At 44.9% G+C, this 12,602-nt stretch overlaps 1 protein-coding gene across 1 annotated transcript in view; it reads left to right on the plus strand.

Moving 5' to 3' along the window:
- Window positions 1–1,424: 1,424 nt before the first annotated feature.
- Window positions 1,425–12,602, plus strand: part of LOC128691628 (fibroin heavy chain) — an 11,789-nt gene continuing 611 nt past the window's right edge. The window contains exons 1-2 of the mRNA XM_053780464.2: window positions 1,425–1,547; window positions 2,848–12,602. The exon at window positions 2,848–12,602 is cut by the window's right edge and continues 611 nt beyond it. Coding sequence (XP_053636439.2) covers window positions 1,545–1,547; window positions 2,848–11,040 — 8,196 coding nt within the window. The 5' untranslated portion in view covers window positions 1,425–1,544 and the 3' untranslated portion in view covers window positions 11,041–12,602. The remainder of the gene's footprint in view (window positions 1,548–2,847) is intronic.

Below are 12,602 nucleotides of genomic sequence, written 5' to 3' on the forward strand. Positions count from 1 at the left end.
GGATTCTGCGGTAGTGAGTGTATTCTTCTCTGGCGAAAAGTTTTGCGTTTCTGTAGTTAATTAATTAATTAAGTGGTTATTGAAGTCTCGGTGTTGAACGCAGGCGTTCCTTAAATCGTCCGATCTGTCTGCATACTGGTGTTCTGAAATACGTGATTAGAGGTCTCTAAATGTTTCGCCCATGCATAATTGGTTGCAATCATTGCAGTGGATTATATATATCCCTGCAGTGGTTAGGTAAGACACATATGCAACAGTTAGGTATCTTTATTTCGAAACGTTTCGCCTACACAGTAGGCTTCTTCAGTCGAGTACAGAAAAGTTGATAGAAGCAGAAGATACTTGAAGACGATGTAATCAGTCCATCACCCTTAAAGTTTTGAGGTGGTCAGTCCCTCAGTCTGGAGAAGAGCATTCTCCAGACTGAGGGACTGACCACCTCAAAACTTTAAGGGTGATGGACTGATTACATCGTCTTCAAGTATCTTCTGCTTCTATCAACTTTTCTGTACTCGACTGAAGAAGCCTACTGTGTAGGCGAAACGTTTCGAAATAAAGATACCTAACTGTTACATATGTGTCTTACCTAACAACCTGTCGGTATTTTATACCATTTTAATGTTCAATCCCTGCAGTGGATTGAACCTTGCCCTGTCAATTGTTGGTGATGTCTTTGATGGTGGTGGATGTAGAGGTAGACGCTTGGAATGAGGTTCGAGATGTTGGAAAGATGTTTGGAAATGGAGTTGGTGGAAAGAACTATGTATCTCTTCTCGGCAGTGTCTTTTTTGGGTGAGTTAAAAATGTTATATGCCTGGCGTTTGCAGTCTCTACTGAGGATAGTGAAGTTTAGAAAATACTTGTTAGATGAGAGAGCATTCCTCCTCAAGGAACTCAGTGCTGCAGATTCGGAGTGCACGAAAGAAAAAGCCTATAATTACACCCCGTTTGGTTTTGGAGTCTGGTGAGAATACAATTGGAGATCATGTTGGTTGATAGGTTTTCGATAGACTTCAAAACGAAATTCTTGAGCAGATTTCAGTGACAATATGTTTCCTATAAAGTCAAGTCAGCTATAATTTCTCTTGCAGAAGACTTAAAAATAAAATTACAAACAATCCCAAACTAATGAGAACCACCTACATAATCAGGTACATTAAATTAGATATATTAGGTAATGAAGTATGTCTGCGGGATTAATATCTCTTAAATTATATACAAGCTGACAGATGTTCACATTTTGAAAAACTAGTATCTAAAGTGTATTTTAAATTAAATGAAACTCATATTTATTTGAATATTTTTGCCATGATCAAATTCTTAAAAAAAAAAAAACACATTTTAAATACAGAGCTTATTTAAAAAACATGGATAAGCTAACTGGCTGACATTTTGAGCATGCACGGTCACTCCCCGAGTCAATACACGCTCACGCCTCAACCTTGAATCTTATACCCTTTATAACGTTAACAAGTGCAATGTGAAATTAGTACACACTTGACAGCTGAGCCAACTCTCTTGGCTGGACTTCGGCCTCACCAGCCATGGTAAGCGAAGACAGTTAATTAAAAAATGGGTTGAGTGTGGTAATCAGGCTAATTATGTGACGCAATGTGATACGAAACGTTTTTATTTTTTATATTTTATACTTTCGAAGTAAAAAAAATATATTTCGTAGAAGATTTTTTTTTATTCTGGTTCGTACACTGTAGCGATATTTTCAGTCTTGAAGTATATGTAGAAGAAAACAAACACAACAGTGTAATAACAAACGTTAATGACACAGACAAATCCACATGGAGAAAATGAAACAGAAAATAAAAAGATTTGTCTATATTTTGGTCAACAACTCAGGCCCTACTTCGTTGCACATCAAAACATACAATATTGTTCTTATTTTCTGTTCTATTTTTGTCCCCCTGGTGGGTTCATATATGTCCCAGGGATTTACGGTTCTACATACCCCAGTGAATTATTTTCATTGACCTTAACATATCTCTTTATTATCTTAATACTGTTATTGACTTATAATTTTTTTTATGAAGGTTAAGGCAATTAGGCATTAAATTAGACAGATAGTGATTCGGTTGCATACCACTTGCAGGTTATGACAACAAGTGTTTTACATTGAATTGTTTGTTTGTTTACAAAATGCTAATAGTAATATCTTGAAGATAAATTGAGCTTTCGCACTTTCATAAACGTAATAAATTATGTGAACTAGGAGTGATGTGGGTCTGAACTCAGGTTCACTTGGTTGCATTCCCACACCTGCGCTCCGTGAGTGACCGGGTGGACAGTGGCAACTGTCGGGCCAACCAAAACAGATGAATTGAAAATCCTCGCTACAGTATTTGTGTTCCACTGTGGTACAAAGGTATAAACGTGGGAGTATAACCCGGGTTCGAGTCCACATTACACTTTGTTCACACACTTTATCTCAGATACTTAGCGGTGCTCTAGTCACCCAAGCATGGAAGCATTGAAAATTAATTATAATACTCATAAGATTCTCAGTTCGTGGTTTTGTGCTACGAAATAAAATTATTCTTAACCAAAAGTGATGAGGTAACTAAGCCAAGCTTCGCTACAAGTGAACAGTACCAACCTTGTCTCTCAAACCTCATCTCACGAGTAATTTCAGTCACTTTATAAAACATTAATATATCGTCTATCATTTAATAGCAAAAAGATGGTATTTTCTAACATATAAAAAAATTTAAATACTATTTAAAGCAATAGTGAAATCTGTTAACTCTTTCCTATTGTGTTGAGGGCTGACAGGGCTTTTCTGTTTTTACTAAACCCGGTGAGGGGTCTGACGAATGTTATTCTGTTGTTGAACAGCATGTGTGTGATGCAGCGTTGGCTCTGGCCATGCTGGTGTTCATCGCTGCAGCCAGATGTACCAGTGGTGGCCAACATTTTCAAGTCCATGCTGAAACGATAACATCTGGGGACTCTCTACGCTACAGACGAGGTACTGTGCTTAGTGATTATGTGCACAACAGAGCAGAAAATATGCCTAGTGATGAGAAGGAAAGAGACAATAGGCCTGATGATTATTTGCTAAACAAACGACATGCTGCGAAAAATTATTACCCTCTCTACAAAGGAAGAACTTCGCCTAGGAGTTCTCATCGCCACAAAGAAGGCATTAAGCATGAAAAACACAGGGAAATTACTCCTGGATCTAGAACAGGTAGGGACTTTGCATCAGGTACTGATGTTGGTACAACCACAGAAATTAAATTTGTTCCTCTCCGTGCAACAGCAAGTAGCAAAGGTGCTGAAAATAAATATGACGTTCCTGACATAATCAAACAATTGTATGTCATACCGGCTTCAGAAATTCATCCCGAATATAAAGACATGCAAAAATCCATATATCCTGAAATGCCTTCACAGGATGACCTCTTGAAGAACTCGCAGCCCCATCTCGCTAGTACAGTACCTGAATATACTGCGATTGAATCCTCGGAGCATCCATATATATCAAAGCCAGAAATAATTTTGATACCGATGAAGAAACCAGACGAAACTCCTAAACCAACCCAAGGGATATATTCGGCTCTGAAATATCCCAAGAGTGAGTCCCCAGGACAATATACTACACCAGTATTAGAATTATTAGGTATAAAACCTCCATCAAGAGAAGTTGGGCCTCCCGGTACAGGTGTGGGATCAGAAACTGCTGTCAGTTCAGGAAAAGATTTCGAAACAGGAGCAAGTGTTGGGTCAGGCAACAGACTCGGATCTCGAACTGTTCTAAGATTATGCCCTTGTTTTGGATCTGGCATAGGTGATGGATCAGACACTGGTTTAGGATCTGGCATTAGTGATGGATTAGGCACTGGCTTAGGATCAGGCATTAGTGATGGATTAGGCACTGGCTTAGAATCTGGCATTAGTGATGGACTAGGCACTGGCTTAGGATCTGACATTAGTGACGGATTAGGCACTAGTGTAGGATCTGGCATTAGTGATGTATTAGGCACTGGCTTAGGATCTGGGATTAGTGGCGTATTAGGCACTGGCTTACGATCTGGCGTTAGTGACGGATTAGGCACTGGCTTAGGATCTGGCATTAGTGATGGATTAGGCACTGGCTTAGGATCTGGCATTAGTGATGGATTAAGCACTGGCTTAGGATCTGGTATAGGTGATGGATCAGGAACTGGTGTTGGATCAGGAATAGGTGATGGAACGGGCATTGGTTTGGGATCAGGCACTGGCATTGGATTAAGTGTTGGTGATGGATTAGGCACTAGTATTGGATCAGGCACTGGTTTTGGATCAGGCACTGACGTTGGATCAGGTATTGGTGATGGATCAGGCACTGGTATTGGATCAGGCACTGGTTTTAGATCAGGCACTGGCGTTGGATCGGGTATTGGTGATGGATCAGGCACTGGTATTGGATCAGGCACTGGTTTTGGATCAGGCACTGGCGTTGCATCAGGTATTGGTGATGGATCAGGCACTGGTATTGGATCAGGCACTGGTGTTGGATTAGGTACTGGTTTAGGAGAAGGAACTGGACTTGGATCAGGATTTGGTGACGGTTCAGGCATTGGTTTTGGATCAGGAACAGGTCTTGGATCAGGCACTGGTGTTGGATCAGGCACTGGTGTTGGATCAGGCACTGGTGTTGGATTAGGAACTGGCTTAGGATCAGGCACTGGACTTGGATCAGGATTTGGTGACGGATCAGGCACTGGTTTTGGATCAGGAACAGGTTTTGGATCAGGCACTGGTGTTGGAACAGGCACTGGTGTTGGAACAGGCACTGGTGTTGGATCAGGCACTGGTGTTGGATCAGGCACTGGTGTTGGATCAGGAACTGGTGTTGGATCAGGCACTGGTTTTGGATCAGGAATTGGTGATGGATCAGGCACTGGTGTTGGATCAGGCACTGGTGTTGGATCAGGCACTGGTTTTGGATCAGGAATTGGCGATGGGTCTGGCACTGGTTTTGAATCAGGAACCGGCATTGGATCAGGCACTGGTTTCGGATCAGGTACTGGTGCTGGAGATTGCCCATGTACTAGGTTGGGCACTGGTTCTGGATCAGGATCAGGTATTGCTTTTGGATCAGGCACTGAAGTAGGAACTGGATTTGGTGACGGATCAGGCATCGGTGTTGGATCAGGCACTGGTGTTGGATCAGGCACGGGCATTGGATCAGGCACTGGTTTTGGATCAGGCACTGGTTTTGGATCAGGCACTGGTTTTGGATCAGGCACTGGTGTTGGATCAGGCACGGGCATTGGATCAGGCACTGGTTTTGGATCAGGCACTGGTTTTGGATCAGGCACTGGTGTTGGATCAGGCACGGGCATTGGATCAGGCACTGGTTTTGGATCAGGCACTGGTGTTGGTTCAGGCACTGGTGTTGGATCAGGCACTGGTTTTGGATCAGGCACTGGTTTTGGATCAGGCACTGGTGTTGGATCAGGCACGGGCATTGGATCAGGCACTGGTTTTGGATCAGGCACTGGTTTTGGATCAGGCACTGGTGTTGGATCAGGCACGGGCATTGGATCAGGCACTGGTTTTGGATCAGGCACTGGTGTTGGATCAGGCACGGGCATTGGATCAGGCACTGGTTTTGGATCAGGCACTGGTTTTGGATCAGGCACTGGTGTTGGATCAGGAACTGGTTTTGGATCAGGAATAGGTAATGGGTCAGGCACTGGTTTTGGATCAGGAATTGGTGATGGATCAGGTACTGGTTTTGGATCAGGCACTGGTGTTGGATCAGGAATTGGTGATGGATCAGGCACAGGTGTTGGATCAGGCACTGGTTTTGGATCAGGAATTGGTGATGGATCAGGCACCGGTATTGGATCAGGCACTGGTATTGGATCAGGCACTGGTGTTGGATTAGGCACTGGTGTTGGATCAGGCACTGGTTTTGGATTAGGCACTGGTGTTGGATCAGGCACTGGTGTTGGATCAGGCACTAGTGTTGGATCAGGCACTGATTTTGGATCAGGCACTGGTACTGGATCAGGCACTGGTGCTGGACTAGTCATCGATGCTGATTTAGGAAGTAGTATAGGGTCTGGCACTGGTTTAGTCCCATCCGTTTGTTTAGGACCACGCCCAGGTTTTGGATCAGACACTGGTAATGTATTAGGTACCGGCTTTGGATCAGGAACTGGAGATGGATCAAACACTGGCGATGTATCAGGAACTCTTGATGGATCAGGCATTGGTGATGGATCAGGCATTTTGGATGGATCAGGCATTGGTGATGGATCAGGCATTTTGGATGGATCAGGCACTAGTGAAATATCAGGAACTATTGATGGATCAGGTATTAGTGACGGATCAGGCATTGGTGATGGATCAGTCACTGGTGATGGATCAGACATTCCGGATGGATCAGGCACCAGTGAAGTATCAGGAACTATTGATGGATCAGGTATTGGTGGTGGATCAGATATTCTGGATGGATCAGTCACTGGTGACGGATCAGGCACTGAAGGTGGATCGAGCACAGGGAATGTATCACTCATTTGGGATGGATCAGGCACTGGGAATTGGTCAGGCGTTGAGAATGTATCTGACATTGAAGATGGATCAGGCACTGGTGATGGATCAGACACTGGAGGTGGATCAGATATTGAGGATGGATCAAGCACTGGGGACGGATCAGGCACTGGTGATGGATTAGGTACTGTCGATGGATCAGTCAATGGAGATGGACCAAGCACTGGTGATGGATCAGTCACTGGAGGCGGATCAGGTACTGGAGGTGGATTAGACATGAGTAATGAATTAAATTTAGTTGATGGATCACCTTTTATTGATGAACAATTTAGATCTGGTGTTTCAGATTTATTTCCAGGAGCAAACTACGGTGATGTCACAAGCATTGACGATGACACTGGCACTATTGAAAACTCAGGCGCTGGTGCTGAATCTGGCACAGGAGATGAATCAGGCACTAAGAGTGAATCAGGTACTGATGAGGGATTTTCCAGTGGTGCTGAAGCGGGCTCTGATACTGGATCAGGCACTCCTGAGGGATCTGGTGTTCTTGATGGATCACGAACGGATGGTGGATCAGAAACTACTGAAACATCAGGAACCAATACTGGATTAAGCATTGTTGATGTAACCGGCACTGGTACTGCAACAGAAACTGGCCATAGATTTGGCAGTAGTGATGAATTGGACACTCTAACTGGAGGAGACATTGGTGCAGGAATTGGCACTCCTGCTGCAATCGAAGCTCCTGTTGGAATTGGCACTCCTCCTGGAATAGAAACTCCTGTTGGAATGGTTAACCTTCCTGGAATAGAAACTCTTGCTGGAATAGACACTCCTGGAATAGAAACTCCAGCTGGAATGGGTACTCCTCCTGGAATAGAAACTCCTGCTGGAATAGGCACTGCTCCTGGAATAGAAACTCCTGTTGGAATTGGCACTCCTCCTGGAATAGAAACTCCTCCTGGAATGAGTACTCTTCCTGGAATAGAAACTCCTACTGGAATAGAAACTCCTGCTGGAATGGACACTTCTACTGGAATAGGAACTCCTGCTGTAGTGGAAATTTCTTCTGGAATGGACACTCATGCTGGAAGCGAAGCTCCTACTGGAATGGGCACTTCTGCTCGAATGGAAATTCCTGCTGGAATAGGCACTCCTGCTGAAATAGAAGCTCCTGATGGAATGGGCACTCCTGCTGGAATGGGCACTCCTACTGGAATAGAAATTCCTGCTGGAATGGGCACTCCTGCTGGAATGGAAATCCCTGTTGAAATAGGCACTCCTGCTAGAATAGGGGCTCCTGATGGAATAGGCACTCCTGCTGGAATGGAAATTCCTACTGGAATGGGTAGTCTTGCTGGAATAGAAACTCCTGCCGGAATAAGTACTCTTGCTGGAACAGAAACCCGTGCTGGAATGGGAACTCCTGTTGGAATGGAAATTCCTGCTGGAATGGACACTCCTGTTGGAATAGAAGCTTCTAATGGAATGGGCACTCCTGCTGAAATAGGCACTCCTACTGGAATGGAAATTCCTGCTGGAATAGGCACTTTTTTTGGAATAGAAACTCCTGACGGAATGGGCACTCGTACTGGAATGGAAATTCCTGCTGGAATGGGCATTCCTACTGGAATGGAAATCCCTGCAGGAGTGGGCATTCCTGTTGGAGTGGAAATACCTGTTGGAATGGAAATTCCTGCTGGAACAGAAATTCCAGGTGGAATGGGAACTCCTGCTAGAATGGAACTTCCTGCTGGAATGGGCACTCCTTCTGCAGTGGATCTTCCTGTTGGAATGGAGATTCCTGCTACAAAGGAAACGTCTGCAGGAATGGAAATTCCTGCTGGAATGAAAATGCCTTCTAGAATAGAAATTCCTGCTGGATTGGCAATTCCTGCTGGATTGGCAATTCCTGCTGGAATAGGCACTCTTGCTGGGATGGGCATTGGTGCTGGAATGGACACTGGTGCTGGAATGGGCACTGGTGTTGGAATGGGCACTGGTGCTGGAATGGGGATTGATACTGGAATGGGCACTGGTGCTGGAGTGGGCACGGATGTTGGAATGGGCACTGGTGCTGGATTGGGCACTGGTGTTGGAATGGGGACTGATGCTGGAATGGGCACTGGTGCTGGAGTGGGCACTGGTGTTGGAATGGGCACTGGTGCTGGAATGGGAACTGATGCTGGAATGGGCACCGGTGTTGGATTGGGCACTGGTGTTGGAACGGGCACTGGCGCTGGAATGGGCACTGGTGTTGGAACGGGCACTGGCGCTGGAATGGGCACTGGTACTGGAATGGGTACTGGTACTGCAATGGACATTGGTGCTGGAATGGGCACTGATACTGGAATGGGCACTGATACTGGAATGGGCACTGGTGCTGGAATAGGCACGGGTGCTGGATTGGGCTCTGGTGCTGAAATAGGCACTGGTGCTGGAATGGGCACTGGTACTGGAACGGCACCTCTATCTGGAATGGGCACTGGTACTGGAATGGCACCTCTATCTGGAATGGGCACTGGTACTGGAATGGGTACTGGTGTTGGAATGGGCACTGGTGTTGGAATGGGCACTGGTATCGGAATGGACACTGGTGCCAGAATGGGCTCTGGCACCGGATTGGGCTCTGGTGCTGAAATGGGGTCTGGTGCTGGAGTGGGCACTGGTACAGGAATGGGCACCGGTGCTGGAATGGGTACTGGTGTTGGAATGGGCATTGGCGCTGGAATGGGCACTGGTGCTGGAATGGGTACTGGTGTTGGAATGGGCATTGGTACTGGAATGGGTACTGGTACTGCAATGGACATTGGTGCTGGAATGGGCACTGATACTGGAATGGGCACTGATACTGGAATGGGCACTGGTGCTGGAATAGGCACGGGTGCTGGATTGGGCTCTGGTGCTGAAATAGGCACTGGTGCTGGAATGGGCACTGGTACTGGAATGGCACCTCTATCTGGAATGGGCACTGGTACTGGAATGGCACCTCTATCTGGAATGGGCACTGGTACTGGAATGGGTACTGGTGTTGGAATGGGCACTGGTGCTGGAATGGACGCTGGTACTGGAATGGGTACTGGTGTTGGAATGGGCACTGGTGTTGGAATGGGCACTGGTATCGGAATGGGCACTGGTGCCAGAATGGGCTCTGGTACCGGATTGGGCTCTGGTGCTGAAATGGGGTCTGGTGCTGGAGTGGGCACTGGTACAGGAATGGGCACAGGTGCTGGAATGGGTACTGGTGTTGGAATGGGCATTGGCGCTGGAATGGGCACTGGTGCTGGAATGGGTACTGGTGTTGGAATGGGCATTGGTACTGGAATGGGCACTGGTGCTGGAATGGGCACGGGTACTGGAATGGGCACTGGTGCTGGAATGGGTACTGGTGTTGGAATGGGTACTGGTGTAGGAATGGGAACTGGTTTTGGAATGGGTATTGGTGGTGGAATGGGCTCAGGTCTTGGAGCAGGCACTGGTCTTGAAGCAGGCACTGGTCTTGGAGCAGGCACTGGTCCTGAAGTAGACACTGGTCTTGGAGCAGGCTCTGGTCTTGGAGCAGGCACTGGTCTTGGAGGAGGCACTGGTCTTGGATTAGACTTTGGTCATGATTTAAATCCAGAATTCCCATTAATTAATGTTCCTCGTTTCCCAGAAATTCATCCACCTAAATTTCCGGAAATAAAGGCACCTAAATTTCCCAACTTCTTTTCCTACGATCATTTTAAGGCAAAACCCCCTAAATTTCCAGAAATAAAATTTCCCGAATTTTCGGGTCATCCTCTCGCCAGGCCTACCTGGCCAGAGCCTAAATTTCACAAGGAGAGAAAACAGGATTTCAGACACGATCGTTTCCATAATAAACATTTGAAGAAAAGGTCTCATATCACTGATGATGAGCTAATCAATGGTGCGGTTTCAGAGTATGTATTCTCCGAGGACCGAGACAAGATATTTCCTGTGAAGAAGCGATCTGTGCCTTCCCAAGACCCAGCTGAGTGTGCACCCTTGTTTCCTGAAGTACAGCCGCCAGAATTTGTCGATATAGTGCCACCAGCATTTCCTGAGGTACAGCCCCCTGCATTTGCTGAAATACAGTCGCCGGAATTTCCGGAGATACAGCCACCAGCTTTTCCCGAAGTGCAGTCACCAGAATTTCCAGAAGTTCAGCAACCAGAATTTGTTGACCTTCAGCCGCCAGCATTTCCTGAAGTACAGCCTCCAGGATTTCCAGAAGTTAATCCACCTGTATTTCCAGAAATAGAACAAAAAGATTTCCCAGAAGTCAATCCACCTTCATTTCCCGAAGTTCAGTCTCCGCAATTTCCTGATCTACAACCACCTAATTTTCCTGAAGTAAATCCACCAGGTTTTCCAGCAGTAAATACTCCTGAATTCCCTGAAATAACTCCACCTAAATTTCCGGACATCAAACCATGCGTGTTGCCTGAAAAGGGAACTAATGAAGTCTCATTGCCGAAGCCATCCGCAGAACTCAAAATTCCCACCTCGATGGAAGAAGAGACTTGCGAGGAATAATTAGATCACATAAGCGCAATCCATACAAGCAAATCCTTGACAACACGACATGAAAGTGGTCAATTCTAGTTTACCATTAGAACTAATGCTGTGTGTAAGAGGTGCAGTGTTTCTAGACGCCAGCAGCGGAACAAATAATGTTTACAACAGTTGGCTAAGGTTGCCATTGCGATATATTTTGCAGCTTGCAAGTAAATAGGATTTCGAAATGAAGATTGTAAGAATAGTATCAGCAAATAACGCACGCTGAATAACGTTATCCCGGCTACAATATATTAAACCATGGTATCAGCAAATAACGCACGCTGAATAACGTTATCCCAGCTACAATATATTAAACCATGGTATCAGCAAATAACGCACGCTGAATAACGTTATCCCAGCTACAATATATTAAACCATGGTATCAGCAAATAACGCACGCTGAATAACGTTATCCCGGCTACAATATATTAAACCATGGTATCAGCAAATAACGCTCTTTGAAAATTTGTTGTTGTCACAAACTAAGAATTAATGACAATAAAAATAATTTTGATCATTAGATTCACGAAAACCAAGTTCATCTTAATTTATTTTATAAATAATTGTAAAATATGGGGAAGACTCGACCCCTGCAACCTCAACTAGGTGAGTACAGTCAAGGGACAAGTCAACAAAATCAGTGTTTAAAGTCGCGTGTAGATAAATGGTTCAGAGAGCCGACTAGTTGATTAATTAGAGACATGTGCAACACTTGGGTGTCTTTAATGAGAAAACTTCTCGACACACAGTGGCTTCATCAGTCCATACAAAGAGAATGGTGAAGAACAGGAAGAGTTTGAGGTAATCAGTGCCTCAGCCTTGAGTCTATGTAATCAGTCCATCAATCTTGAAATGAATACAGCATATGTGCGAAGAAGTGGCTTATATACTGTAGACAGGTGAGGTGCAGCAGTCGTAGGTGGTGTCACACTTTAGGTCATACCTAACCTTTAGGCATGACCTACTTCCACATTTGGATTTATCAAGTGACACCACCTACAACTGCTTCACCTCACCTGTCTACAATATATAAGCCACTTCATCGCACATATGCTGTATTCTTTTCAAAATTGATGGACTGATTACATCGACTCAAGGCTGAGGGACTGATTACCTCAAACTCCTCCTGTTGTTCACCATTCTTCTTTGTATGGGATGAAGCCACTGTGTGGCGAAACGTCTCATTAAAGATACCCAAGTGTTGCACATGTGACTAATTTATTAAAGTCGCGTCATGAAAATTACTGAAGCCCATAACCCGGAAAACTTCAAAGATGTGAAAAATAATAATAATGACGAATTTATCTGAAGTTAAAAAACCCATTACCTATAAAAACGTCAGAATAAGCTCAATTTACATAATAACCAGAGATGCATAAACAAAATACGTGGAACCTCATTAAACACAAAACACATCTTTACCCAAATCTCAACAAAATGTGGAGATCATTACACAAACATTACACGTTTCGGTCCGACCTGGATTCTTAACTAGTTAATGGTCAAAGGCGGACAAAAACGTCGTCATAAGTTTCTTT

The sequence above is a fragment of the Cherax quadricarinatus genome, chromosome 26 (assembly GCF_038502225.1).
Source record: "Cherax quadricarinatus isolate ZL_2023a chromosome 26, ASM3850222v1, whole genome shotgun sequence".
NCBI lineage: Eukaryota > Metazoa > Arthropoda > Malacostraca > Decapoda > Parastacidae > Cherax > Cherax quadricarinatus.